At 36.4% G+C, this 13594-nt stretch overlaps 1 protein-coding gene across 3 annotated transcripts in view; it reads left to right on the top strand.

Moving 5' to 3' along the window:
- LOC139969200 (protein FAM149B1-like) overlaps positions 1 to 13594 on the top strand; it is a 68732-nt gene that overhangs the window by 37639 nt on the left and 17499 nt on the right. The window contains exons 1-2 of one of the 3 annotated variants that reach the window (XM_071974084.1): positions 5956 to 6290; positions 12534 to 13349. The exons of 1 other annotated variant lie outside the window; for it this stretch is intronic. In XM_071974084.1, coding sequence (XP_071830185.1) covers positions 13264 to 13349 — 86 coding nt within the window. In that variant the 5' untranslated portion in view covers positions 5956 to 6290; positions 12534 to 13263. Of the gene's footprint in view, positions 1 to 5955; positions 6291 to 12479; positions 13350 to 13594 lie in introns of those variants that run through there. One more of the 3 variants, XM_071974085.1, reaches the window with a different exon arrangement.

Genomic DNA, 13594 nt, shown 5'->3' on the forward strand with positions numbered 1-13594 from the left:
CCCACCGCATCAAAAACATCCTCCAATAGAGGTAAGGGAAAGTGCATTGGCCTAGTAACGCTATTGAGTTTCCTATAATCGACAGCAAACCTGTAACTGCCATCTTTTTTCTTGACCAGAACAACAGGACTCTGCCACTCTGAAATGCTGGGCTCAATTATACCATTTTGCAGCATATCATTGACTTGTTTTTCAATTTCGTCTTTGATTTTAGGGGTCGTGCGGTAAAAACGCTGTCGTTGGGGAGGTGCATTCCCTGTATCAATATTGTGATGGTAAAGATTAGTTTCACCAAGTTCAGAGAGGTCAGTGGCAAAAACATCACGGTTCTTGCCGATTAAAATAAGAAGCTCTCGTCGTTGTACCTCAGAGAGATCAGAAGTTGCTAAATTTATACCCATATCCTGAGCTAAGGTGACGTATTGGTCATCATCATCAGGCGAAGTCTTATCGAACAATGACGAAATATTAAAGTCGGATAGATCAGGCTCAGAACCCGAAAAGTCACGAATGTCCTCATATTCATGTGCATAAGCAACGGTAGTATTGACAGGAATACACACAGCAGAATTAGTGGGATTCATAAGCTTAACAATAACACTAGAATTGGCAACCGAGCATACAGACCTGGCCGTGAAAATATTGAACTTACTAGCTAAAGACGATGCTGGCTCTAAAAGGCAAACACTATGGGAAAAGTCAGGGTTAAAAACCTTAACAGGGCAAATAACTTCAGTTTTTGCTGGGACAGTAACTGAAGTCTGCAATCTTATAACTTCATGTCGTTCACAATCAGCCTGAAGGAAAGACACTTCGGTCATACCATCATGAAGAGATAGGCAATGGTTGTGAAGATCAATGGAAGCCTTATTTGTCGTTAGAAAATCCAGACCTAGTATAAGTGGGTGGTGCAGTCTTTGAAATACATAGAATGTCTGATATAAGCACAGCTTGTTAATAGTAACAGGCAGATTGATTGTCCCAAGAACAGTGTGAGTTTCACCACACACCCCTTTAATATGACTAATGGTAGAGTCACCAAGTGTAGACACTTTGAGAATACAAGATCTCTGTATGAGAGACAGAGATATACAAGAAATGGAAGCTCCTGTGTCAACAAGGGCTTTAGAAGTACAACCATTTAGGGACACATTAACCAAATTCTTTTGAAGTGGGGTCACTAAAGTCACAGAGGGCGTGGCAGAAATGGATGCTACAGAGCCCCTACAAGATGCCTCACAACAGTAACTATTCACAGGGGAGGAGGGCCTGTGTGACAGTAATTGCTATTGGGGCTGTTGATCATTCTGGTGCTGCCCAGAAGATTGGAGGAAGGGGTTGGTTGGGTGAAAGGGGGGTACATAACGGCCAGACCTACATACTCGAGCTATATGTCCTAGTTTACCACAGTTGTAACAGCTAAGATCTTGAGCATGACAATAAGACCTTAAGTGACCGTACTCACCACACCCAGAACAAGCACGCTGTGTCTGTGATGGTTGACGATGCCAAGGATTCGGGCCATCCTGTGATGGAGGGGAAGATTTCTGCCAGGTCCGTCTCCCCTGTTTTTGCGGATATGGTGGTGGTTGACCTCTCCTTCCACTGTGAGACTGGTCCAGTGAGGCTGCATTTACCGTAGTGGATAGGGAATGTAACCGATCTGCAAAGCTCTCCTGGGTTGTGGTTAGCTGTTGGAGCTGGTCTGCTAATCCTTGGACAGCCATCAACACTTCTTCCTGTCGTGACGAATCCACAGAAGTCGCGAGTTGGTTTGCCGCCCTACGTATTTCCTCGACAGTGGTAGGGTCTTTTTGTAGGACAAAGGGCCTGATGTGGGAAAGTAGGCCTGCCAGAGTAGCCTGGACAATTTGTTCTGACGAGAGAGATAGATCTGAACCCCTCATGCTCATCCTAGATGTAAAATCGTTAACAGTTTCAGTTGGTTCCTGTTTAGCTGTAAAAAACGAGCTTAGTCTTTGCCAAGTGGGCACCACATCCTGAAAGCGTAACAAAAACGCAGCTTTGACTTGTGTGAAGTCTTTCCTGACAGATTCATCAAGACAAGTAAACCAATCCAAAGCAGAATCTCTAAGTAGTAGTCCAAACATAGCTAAGGCATCTTCATCTTTACAGCCTTTAAGTGTTACAAACTGGGTTAAGCGAGCCAGCCAACGCTTGGCATTTTCTGTAGACAACCCATGATAAGGGGTGGGTGCAATTGCTGGAACAGTTGAAGCCATTGTGAAACGAGTAGATGAACGAAGGAAATACGGAGAACGTGTCATGTAAAACTTAAAATAGGAATTTTTGCTCCTCCACCAAATTGTCACAGCGGTATGTGAACAAGAAAATAAAGGCACAAACAAGTAGTTGAATTTAATGCAGAGTATATTGTATCTTCCTTGGCTGGATATATGCTACTAAATACAAATGGTGAAAGTTGCATCTTATATACTCTTTTACAATGGATTACAAGAGGATGGGACAGGATGTTACTCTGTCTACATAAACAGTGGTTAAGCTAGTGTGAAGCTAACCACACATCCTGCTGAAGATTACATAATAAAAGGTGCACAAACAGGTGTAGGGTTTTGGTTGTAGAAAGTTACACTGGAGGTTACAGTGTGGATGATCTCCTGTGATAACAGTAAAATGCTCTCTGTTATACCTGTATCAAAGAGGCAGTGAATAACCTAAAAATAAACAAGAGGGTTAAATGTAAGTCTCGTTAACATTAAAGCTATGTAATGTTGTATTATATATATACTAAGATCTCAATGTGAGTGAACGTAGAATGAACAAACTATCTTCTGTGTATAGTGTACATACGTTACTATTTAGTAAGATCAACTGGTTGGAAACATTGGAGAGCTTTCTAGAAACTGTTTTACTGTCACTTAATTTGCTTGCAAGTTTGAAACAAATTGCATTGCGTTAATTAGGTGTCAGCTATCAGATGAAAAAAGTAAAATCACATGGCAGAGTGGAATGCCTGGTTTGATCCCAACAACAAACTAATGAACACTGTTAGAGATTTATTATTTTGGCTACCAAGAATGAATTCAAATTGTCTGCTGAGTTTTAATTTGTTCCTCGCCTACCTTTCTCCTCACTACCTCAGCACTCTTGGTCTACCATACCTAGAATGAACTGGTAACCTTCAAACACTGTGCACCCTCTACAACCAGAACCCTCCGGTCAATGACCTCCTTTCTAATTCTACCCCCCCCCCCCCAAAGTGCTGAGACGTTTGTTCTGAGATCAGATTTTCTGTCGTTTTCAATTCATTTGGAACTGGAATTTTCAAGCCCTTTTTCTGTGTTTTGGAAGTAGGAATTAAATTCTATTTGATCATTTTAGTCTGACTAGTGGCTATAAAATTAGGTTTTATTTTACTGTAATTTCCATATTTTACATGTTACACCACTTTAATGAATGGTGGGTAAATCTTTGGTGGAGCTGTCACTAGTCAAGGATACTTACGGTATAATGTCGAGAGACTTATCATATGTGGTGTTGTAAGTACTGTAATAATGTTATAATGTACAGGCCTGGACGGTAATTATATCATTCATGTGCAGTCATGCAGATTGATTGGTGTCTGATTAAACTGTGTGTTGTTGATTTCTACAGGTCATTGTCCCATCATGCACTGAACAGCTGGTATCAGCCAGATGCAGGTTGCTATGGCAACGACCATGTCCTTCTTTTTAGACCATTCTTGCATTTCTTAAAGAATTAAGATTTGTAGCCAATCAGTGCAGAGCTGTGCCTTAAGTTTCAAATGTTGCAGCTTATCCAGTAATTGTGATCCACTGGTTAAGTTTTATATGTTTTATTTTATGTTTGTTTTATATTTAAGTTTTTACTGCAGTTACAACATGGCATATAAATTTGGTTTGTACTTGGTTGTGATGCTTTTCAACAGAGTTTAAACATGGACGTGGTTTGTTGAATTGATATATATCGCGATATCCATTTTGAGAGGGAATGGAAGAGTGCAACAAATCTTACATGGCAACAAGTTAACAACCAATCTACAATTTGAAACATATAGGCCTGTACGGAGAATCACAGCAGCATCAAATATCAGAGCATTAAGCTCTATGTTTCAGTGACAGACAGGTCTATGAAATAAGTGAATTATTAGTACAAAACTAAGAAATTAGGATCAAACATGAGCTTGCACCATTTGGTAAGCTTCAATTAAACATGAACAATTCAAAAAGTATCCTTAATTTATCTAGATCTCAAGACCTTTGAAGTATTAAAACAAAAGGAAACCATATTTATATTGTGTTCTACGTACCCGCATACATAGTAACAAAAATGCAAACAGTGCAGTACCTTACAGGTAGTAATGATATCAACAAGAATGATTGATTATTTGATTTCCTTTTTTGGCATTTGCAGCCACATTTACTGTAGCTCGCAGTTAATGGCTGTAGTTTCACAGGTGTAATTAGCAATTTAAACTCCTAGACTGTCCACTATCCTAAGAAAGTGTTTGTTAAACAACAGTGACCTGTATTTAAACAACTCCATGGTCACCACCAAGTTTATTTGAATACTTGTTTGCATTGGTGTAGCCACACACAGAACTTTACCAGAAGTTATGAAGAAATACATAAACCAATTAAGCTCTAAGTAACTTAGTGTTATATCAGTTTTCTCTGAAACTGATAATTGCTAAGGACGCACAGGAAATATTGAAAACCTTATAAACTAGATAACTCAAAAAGAGTAAACCTTTCTTTCTTTTTGTTATTGTTCGTTTCCTCTTTATGTGCGGAAGTTCAAACTAGAACCTCTTCATTCCTGAATTATTCACAGATGTAAAGAGAGGTGTGCTTCATTTTGTCAACAATATCTTCAACGTAGTAGCATATTTTTCATGACAAAAATTTCTCAAGGAAACAGTGCCCTGAGGATAACAGTAAAAAGTTAAATTAGCATTTGGCATGATATAATAATAACACAATCTAGACAATACATATTAATGACATCAATAGTATGTTATTATTGATTCAATAAGGTTATAAAGCTCATCTATCATTATAAAGCCAAGAGAACATAAGATTACATCGCTTCAGAATGTTTTTTAGTGGTACATGTTCGTTGTGATATCATTTCCAAGTAAGATTGCGAGTGGCAGACCATGTGATCGTATTGTGTGAGGCTGGAGCACACAAGATGCACATGTCCTAATCAGCCTGGCTGCAGTAATACTACAGCCCCCTCAGCACACAACTTTGACAAGCTGGCCCGGATTGCCCTTCATGCGACCTCATAATGCGTATATTCAAATATTAAGGAAGTCATAATGCCTTAATTCCTTTACCATCCTTCACCCTCCCCCTTTCCCCAAAGTATGTTGCAACTCCTCTTAGCAGTAAGGTTTTCCTAAGTCTGTAAGTTTTGGGAATTTTACTTTCATTTCCCCTTTTTTCCTTTTCTTTTTTTAGGGGGGAGGGGGAGGAGGATGGGGGTAATTTTAAGGCAATGTCAGTATAAATCTATTAACTTTATTACTCTATTAATCTAATAATCTTCTATTAACTCCAACAAGCTCCTTAATCCTCCAATGACATGCTACAATTATACTAAGCAAACACGACAGTAATTTATTTCTCTTTACTCACCTCGGGTGATGATTGCCAATTCTGGCCTCAACCTCTAATAGGCTGTTTTAATACCCAACACAGTGTGTGTGTACACTGAGTGAGGCTGACCAAGCAACTGCTATTTTTTTTTAATAATGCTACAATATTCAGGGTCTCTACAGTGCTGGTAAAGTGTAAACTCATTAGAAACCAATATTCAGCAGCCTGTGCGCTGCTTCTCTCTGAGTGCGGTGGGCGAAGATGCATGAAATCTCTCGATGATCCTGGTATACTGTACTTACAGTATATACTGTATACACAAGTCAATGTATGCAGCTTGAACAACAGTACCTGTCACTCTCAATGTAGCCTCAGTGTGTAGTAAGCACTCATAGGAGATGTTCATTACAAGGATTTGACATGGATCTTTTTATGGGATTGTGAAATATTTAAGGAATTTTTGTCAATTCCGTGACTCTTTTCTGTGGATAAAATCTCTGTGTCTGTGTTGATATTCGATATAGTGGACACGCTAGAGGAGAGAGTTGTGTTTTTGTTTTGGATCTAAGAGCATGTATTACTGTTTACTTTGGATAATAACCTTGGACTGTATGGAATCATGTTGCTTGTTCAGCTCAAGTGTAATTGCATGCAGCTAGCTTGTAAATAATATGAACCTCGGTGGTAAAAATTTTATTAATTAACATTATTAATCCTGAATATGTCAACTTCATAGTTTACACTGTAATCAGAAAATTAGGAATAAATGAAACTTAATTGTTTACTTTAAAATATATTGTAAGAACTCAATATGAGTGAAATCTTAGGATTCGTTCCAAGTTTGCATTTGCTTAAATATTAATTGATCTGCAAAGGGTAGGATACTGAGTTGTCTTTTAGTAATTTAGCCTAATAATTTAAGCTTAAAGAAGGTAATTATCGCAAAGTAAGACTTTAATTGTACCGGTTGGGTGGCAGGCCCTACTACTGTATATCTTGTAATTCCTGAGGGTTTCACTATCTCCTATGTAGTATTTTCCACCATCCCTTACCACAGCTGTTGCAATATAGATTTACACATGTATGTATGTGGTATCTTTTGTTTTCTACAAAGGATATCATGTTATATATATGTTGTGACAAGTACTGTAGTAACTCCCAGTTATCGACCCATCAACATCCAGCCACTATGCATGCACCGTGTAACTAAATAATAGGCCTAGTGTTAGTGTCAATAAGCCAGTAGGTATAGTAGTACAGTATATAACCATTCATTTCTCATAATTTATTAAACAATTTTTCAACCAACCAGTAAGAAATGTGGAAAGCAAGATTACAATCAACATTACAATTTACCAAAACAATAAAATATAAACAACCTACTTTAGGTTATTCATCCATTTCCTTGTCAGTGAAAGCTTGAGCATATACACTGTTCAGTGTACATTGTACTGTACACTGTACATATACAATGGACAATGTACATTACAGTACTTCAGTTGAAGAGCTGTCATCATGTGACCCGGAATAATCAAATACTGAGTGAATGATGTCTTTTCCATGTTTATCTGTAAAAGAAAGTACACACCCATGGACATGTCTCCAGGCCATAAACCAATTGTCCATATCCCCTTCTCCCCTTTTGTCCCTTTTCTGCAAGCCCCCTTCTCCCATTCTTCTCCATCTTTCTTCCTCCTGCCTACTTGGCCTTTCCTACCCTTCCTTGTCCTTACTATTAGCTACTGTACTGTAGGTACTCAGTGTAGTACAATGCATAACTATTAGCTACTGTATTGTAGGTACTCAGTGTAGTACAATACATTAAGTAGCTACTGTAATGTAGGTACTCAGTGTAGTACAATACATTAAGTAGCTACTGTAATGTAGGTACTCGGTGTAGTACAATACACTTAGCTACTTGTACTCTAGGTACTCGGTGTAGTACAATGTACATTACTATTAGCTACTGTACTGTAGGTACTCAGTGTAGTACAATACATATTAGCTTCTATACTGTAGGTACTCGGTGTTATACAATACATTACTATTGAACACACTCAGATCTCTACCATTCATTTCCATTAACACTTTACTTTTGTATAAGTACATGCGCTGTTATTCTAGTAACTGTTGACAACAGTAAACAGTTAATATCTAAAAACCTATTTGGTATTTCAAGTTATTAATATCTGTCTTAAGATCCGCTCTCCCTGAAACTAATACACCTACGCGAAAGTGCAATATACCTAAAAAATTGATATTAACGAGAGTATTATTTCTATGGTGATATCTATTGATTCTACATCTCAACAAGCTATGTTAAACATATTTAATAGAAGGACATGCAGCTCTGTTTGCGTGGATGTATGGGTAATGTTTGCACTTCTGTAGAAATTAGAGATATTTTCACCGATAAAATGAGATTGTCGGTTTTATTGCCCTAGGTTCATGCTACACAAAATATGGTATCTAGGCAACAAGTAATCAATTGAAGTACACAGCTCGTTAGAGTGCTTCTAAAAACTGACTGTGAATTAAGGAATATTTTATTGGAAATTTTGAAATTACATACATGTAGAATATATTTATTTTAATCATACACCAAATATATGACTGGTAAGAAGAATAAATAGAGCACTAATGGCTTCACAGTATGGCATTAAAGTTAATGATAATGAAGGGGAGGGGGATTAGCTACAGTAAAGGTGTGGTTTGTTGAGGGGGGGGGGATAAAATCCATATATTTCATACAGTAGTTTGATCAGAAACTGAATATTAAACCATTATGTTTTATATATTTACAGATTATAATTTAGCAATTTAACAGTGAATTTTAAATATATATAAGTCAAAAGTGTCATGCAGGATTTAATCTGTGACATTATAAGATGTTGCTACAGAGGGGAAAAAAGCTTTACATTCCTTGGTTACAAAGTTCATACTTGTTGAAACAAGATATTATTACCATAATTATTATTAATATTAATTACAAAACATGTAGCGCTCACTTATACAGAACAACGTAGTATCCAGTGTCACTTTACAACCAAAAAAAACACACAAAAACATTAAAATCGGTAGAGAACAGGTGTGTGTCTTTCAATTCTCTTTAAAGACATTAACACTATCAATGACCACTGAAAATTTAAAGTTTACTACATATTCTTTAATCAGAGATAATTTTGAGCAATATCTCCCTTTTTCTTCCCCTAGTAGTGGTGGATATCTTATTAATGTTTATATAGTTCTGACCATTCTAGCATATATTCTAGCAGATTGTATTCATGACTCTCTTTTCCTACATCCAGTGCAAACTCATTACTTTTATGATACTCGAGAGAGGATTTATTCTGATTGCCTGCTCGGTCTAATATTTATGAATATGAAACATTGCTTTCATGAAGGACCACCCACGTACAAAATGTTTGCAGGATTATTTCTGGTCTCTTTTTCCTTTGTCTTTCCTGTTTTGCAAAGGCGGATTTAGAAGGGATTAGAATTCATTTAAAGATACTAAAACTAACTTGAAAAAAAGGTGGCATTTGATAAAAAAAAATCAGATTTTTTCAATATGTGGTTAAACTGTAAAATACATGAATAACTGTTTGGAATATATTCTCTTTTTGGATATTGGAAACCTCAAAATGAGGTTTGTTAATTTATGAAATAAAGTCAGGGAACAAAGGTTGATTGTATCACCATACTCATTGCATTGGTATAGTACGTTGTAAACTTGTATCCATGCCCTATAATAAATAATATTTATTTCATAAGATGTAAACATCTGAATTACCAAAAATCATTTACTACAGTTACCAGTATGTGTAAGTCAAATTTTGGAGCTGACGGTGGTAAATATTGAGTTTATTCAAACTTGTGTTTACAAGTTACTTGTGCTATATTCATTACAATACATTCCATACCCCTTTAAGAGTAGCAGAACTTTTGACCAGATGTTGGTTCTAATTTAAAAGGCAGGGTTTATTTTCTTATCATCTCTTGGGAGATCTATGAAATACACCCAAGTGCCAAAAACCAACCACTTGGGAAGAGACTTGACAGTCTGAGGTAGTTTGAAATGTGTACAGTTCCTCCAGTTAAAAGGATAATGCAGAGGAAAATTTATATTCGATGGATGAAAGAGAGAAAATAGTCTAAGTATCCTGCTAAAATTTTGCATTCTGAGTTCCTATATGTGCATTTTTTGAGAAAACAGCATCAACTTTAACAACACAGTTTTGTAGCAGAAGTGAACCTGCAGTGAACTGGAACAGAATTGAACTTGAAATGAACTGTGATGTCTTAGTAATAAATTTGTTTAATAAATGTTTTTTCTTCGAAACTTGATCATAATTTTCTACTTGAAATTAGAGTGCTGCATGTCAGTATGAATACAATATGGTCATTGGTCTGTTGTTAACTTCACATCCCCTTAGGTGAAGTTGGAATCAGGCTACCCAATCAAAGGTCAAAACAATCAAGGGAGCAACAAATTCAAAAAAGAAGCAAGTAAAACAAACGATTTTGTTGTCAATGTGTAGCTATGACATCACACATGTTTGCTTCAAGTTCACCTTTATGTTACGAACTGAAAATTTCAAATACACGTATCTTGAGATCGCCATGTTTTTAATTGTATCCAAATGTCAACAGGATAGGTAGCAAATATGTTCCTCTTTTATCATTTAAAAAGTAAATTTTTATCTCTGGAGTTTCCCTTTAAATAAATTAAACAGTTCAGATAAAGTTTAGCACCGTTTGTTAATACTTGAAAATGTAACTCTTACAGTATGATCCATCTACAGTAATAAGGTGATTGTGATCAAAGGAAGAAGCTAAAAATGCAAATTTTGAAATCTATTGTCTTTAATAATTAGTCAACAATTTCCTACAAGCCATTTAAATATCTCAACTTTTAAAAGTCTTTAAGATATCTACCCTGGAAGTTTGAAAATATGTCATTGGAGAGATCATAAAGTACTCCCTTTACTAACTAGAAACCTAACAGAACTTAGAAATATTTTGTGACGACCATAAACCTGTAAATTAAATAGAAAAGAAACCTCCCACTGTCCGCAGTGTTTGTAAACCATCCTCGTGGACCAGATTTACCTGTAAAACAAAAGTAGATTGCATATCAAAGAACGTCAAACTTGTTGGACGTTTGGCTTAAAACTCTTCCTGCAAACAACTGTTGCAATAACAGGCTTTTCTTCCTTAAACTTCTCACAATCATTCTGTATGTTGTTATGTGCCTGTTACATTATTTAGTTTACTTACTTTAGCGAAGCCGGCCGTGTCCGCAAACAGACTGGAAACCTCTTGTGGTTCAAGCTAAATGGTTGATTAAATTTACTCTTGAAAGTTTAAATCTATTCTACACACACTCATCAAGACCAAGTGTGCTTGAAGTATATGGAGCCTGTATCCTAACCTAAAACCCAATGTTACCATTTGCCAGCAGAGAAAACTAAATTGGCCATGCATATGTATAAACTGTATGGTAGGGTAAAGTAGTACACTAGTTTACTGCAGTACTCAATAAAATAAAGAAATTGCTTGTAGGGAATAAACTTAATTGCCTGATGCAGGTAGTACTGTTGAAAAGATGTGAAATGGGCTTCTTATAATTTACATGCAGTGGCACTGGTTCATATCATACAGACATTACTGTATCAAGCAATAAACAAAATTAAGAATAATAACAATAATGTTTTAGAAACATTTGAAATGCAGAAAAAATTAGGTAATGAAAATTGAATGAATAAATAATTGTTAGTAATATTATTTCTGTTCTGACCTATATATGACACCATCAAGACCCCTTCCTGACCCACCCACGCCCTCATAAAGTACAGTACAGGTCACCTCAAAGACAAGGTTATTGCCTTTCCCTCCCTGACACCTTCTCAAGTTGCAAATTATTTCCAGCCTGTTTTGCAAGGACAACTCCACCTTAGTTTTTTAGTGTTTTGTGTTTTATCCCAAATCTGTATCATTCTGTCAGCATGGAGGCCAAGGGCTGAGGCTCATCTTTGCACTTGATAATGAGTCCTTTGTCACAGCTGTATGCCTTCTGGAACATCACCAAAAAAAAAAATTATTTTAAGAGCATTGTGTCTTATTTCCCTGCTCATTTAAAGGGTTTTATGTTCCAAACTAAAAAACTCGCATGAAGGTGTAAACTGTACTGGTTGCTACAATAACAAACTGATCAATGTATTGTCACTTTTATAATAATACAGCCTCTATTCGGATGGCTCCCTCACAGTAGAGTACTTCAATTGTTTGCCAGTTTTCGATAAATTGTTTATTCTTTGGTCAAGTTTTTGAGCTGATGCTTTTTTTTCTTTCTCCATGACATGGATAAGTTTTTAAGTTGTTTTGCTCAAACTTCAATGCATGACAGCCCTTGTGCAGTAAGTTTTCACTACTTGTATAGATCTGCTTTAGGCCAACTCATATCTTGATGTATGCAACATCATACAGTACATGTTTTAGCATGTTGCCACCTTATCCACATTATCTTACCCTCCTTTCCCTACCTCTTTCCCCTCCCCCACCCCCAGCCTCACCCCCTTCCACATTAATAGCTATATTAATTCCGTAATCTGATTTATGGGCAGTAGATTTTGTTGCAAAATAGGAAAGGAATTTATGGCTAGATTGGGATTTGAACCATGCAGTGACCTCTTGAGAACTGTACACTTGCCCAGCACTCTACCAACTGCATGAGCTGTCCATCCAATAGTTGGTGGCGATCCCTCTGTAGCCATTTCACGTCCTAAACTCTAGGTAACACAGGAAGGCGTAAAGTAGTCTAATTATACAGTATTTACTTTAGGCAGTGAACTGCATGTATACGTGCTATACAATGGTATATATGTGTTATTTCAATGAAACATTTCAATCTTTAATTTGCTCCAGAAATTCACTATTGTGGAATGATACCACAGTAAAGGCCTTCAGGTCTCCTGTCCTCAAAGAAGACAATAAACACATTAACCGCTCAAATTCCTTGTGTCCACCATTTTTCATAACTGTGCAGTTTCGTTTGTAATCTCACAATGAACGACTTTTCTAACTAAAAAATCTTCATTTATGGAACAAATATTGTGAATGGTTTTTGAAATGTAGCTGCAGAGTTCTGTTTTACATCTATTAATATGAGTGCTTTATTAAGCTGTATGAGGTGTACTGTGCGTTGGACGTTTCGTCTTTTAGAATCTTTGCAAGATGGACGTTGAAACAGTGAACACACATGTTAGGCCGTTGACCAGCTTCCCATTACTATTATCAACTTTCAAAATGGAATTTATTTGGAAGAGAATTCCCACATCAACAACTCAATTAATGTGACTGAACCATGTGGACTTTATAGTTGCTGTAGCCATGTGTACTTGTCAATCTTAAAACTTGCCACTCTTTTCCAAGAAGCAGAAGAGAAAAAAAAAACTTGCCTCGTTTTCGTTATTATTTTATTCGGTTGTTTAATATACCCGGATCATTTCCACCAATGGTTTTTTAAGTTTAATTGCCAAATCTGATAAGAATGTGATGAATATATTGAAGTGCAATAAAAAATTGCCAACGAGAGAAACAGAGCGGAAAGTAATTGATTTGAGACCAGAATCCTGGAAATGTTCACTGAAACAACATGCTGGATTTTGTGAATAATTCTGGAGTTTTATCGTTGGAAATGGTCGGACCAAGGAGCAAGTCATGCAATCTCATGATTGTTGGGTAATTTCCTCTCCTTATTCTTCATCTTCTTCTTCATGTCATTTTTCTCCTCTTTTTATTTTGTGATTGAAAGGGTTATTTCTTGTGGCTGAAGTTGATTATTTAACAAAATTGCAATAAATTTAGTATATTCTGTAAAATTGTGTCAAAACCACTTCCTCATATGTTCCTAGGTTTTTATGGTGAATTTGATACTGTAAAATGGATTTTTTTCAAAATCTTATGGTTTTTGGTGAAAACATCTG

This window comes from Apostichopus japonicus, chromosome 6 (genome assembly GCF_037975245.1).
Source record: "Apostichopus japonicus isolate 1M-3 chromosome 6, ASM3797524v1, whole genome shotgun sequence".
In the NCBI taxonomy this organism is placed as follows: Eukaryota; Metazoa; Echinodermata; class Holothuroidea; order Aspidochirotida; family Stichopodidae; genus Apostichopus; species Apostichopus japonicus.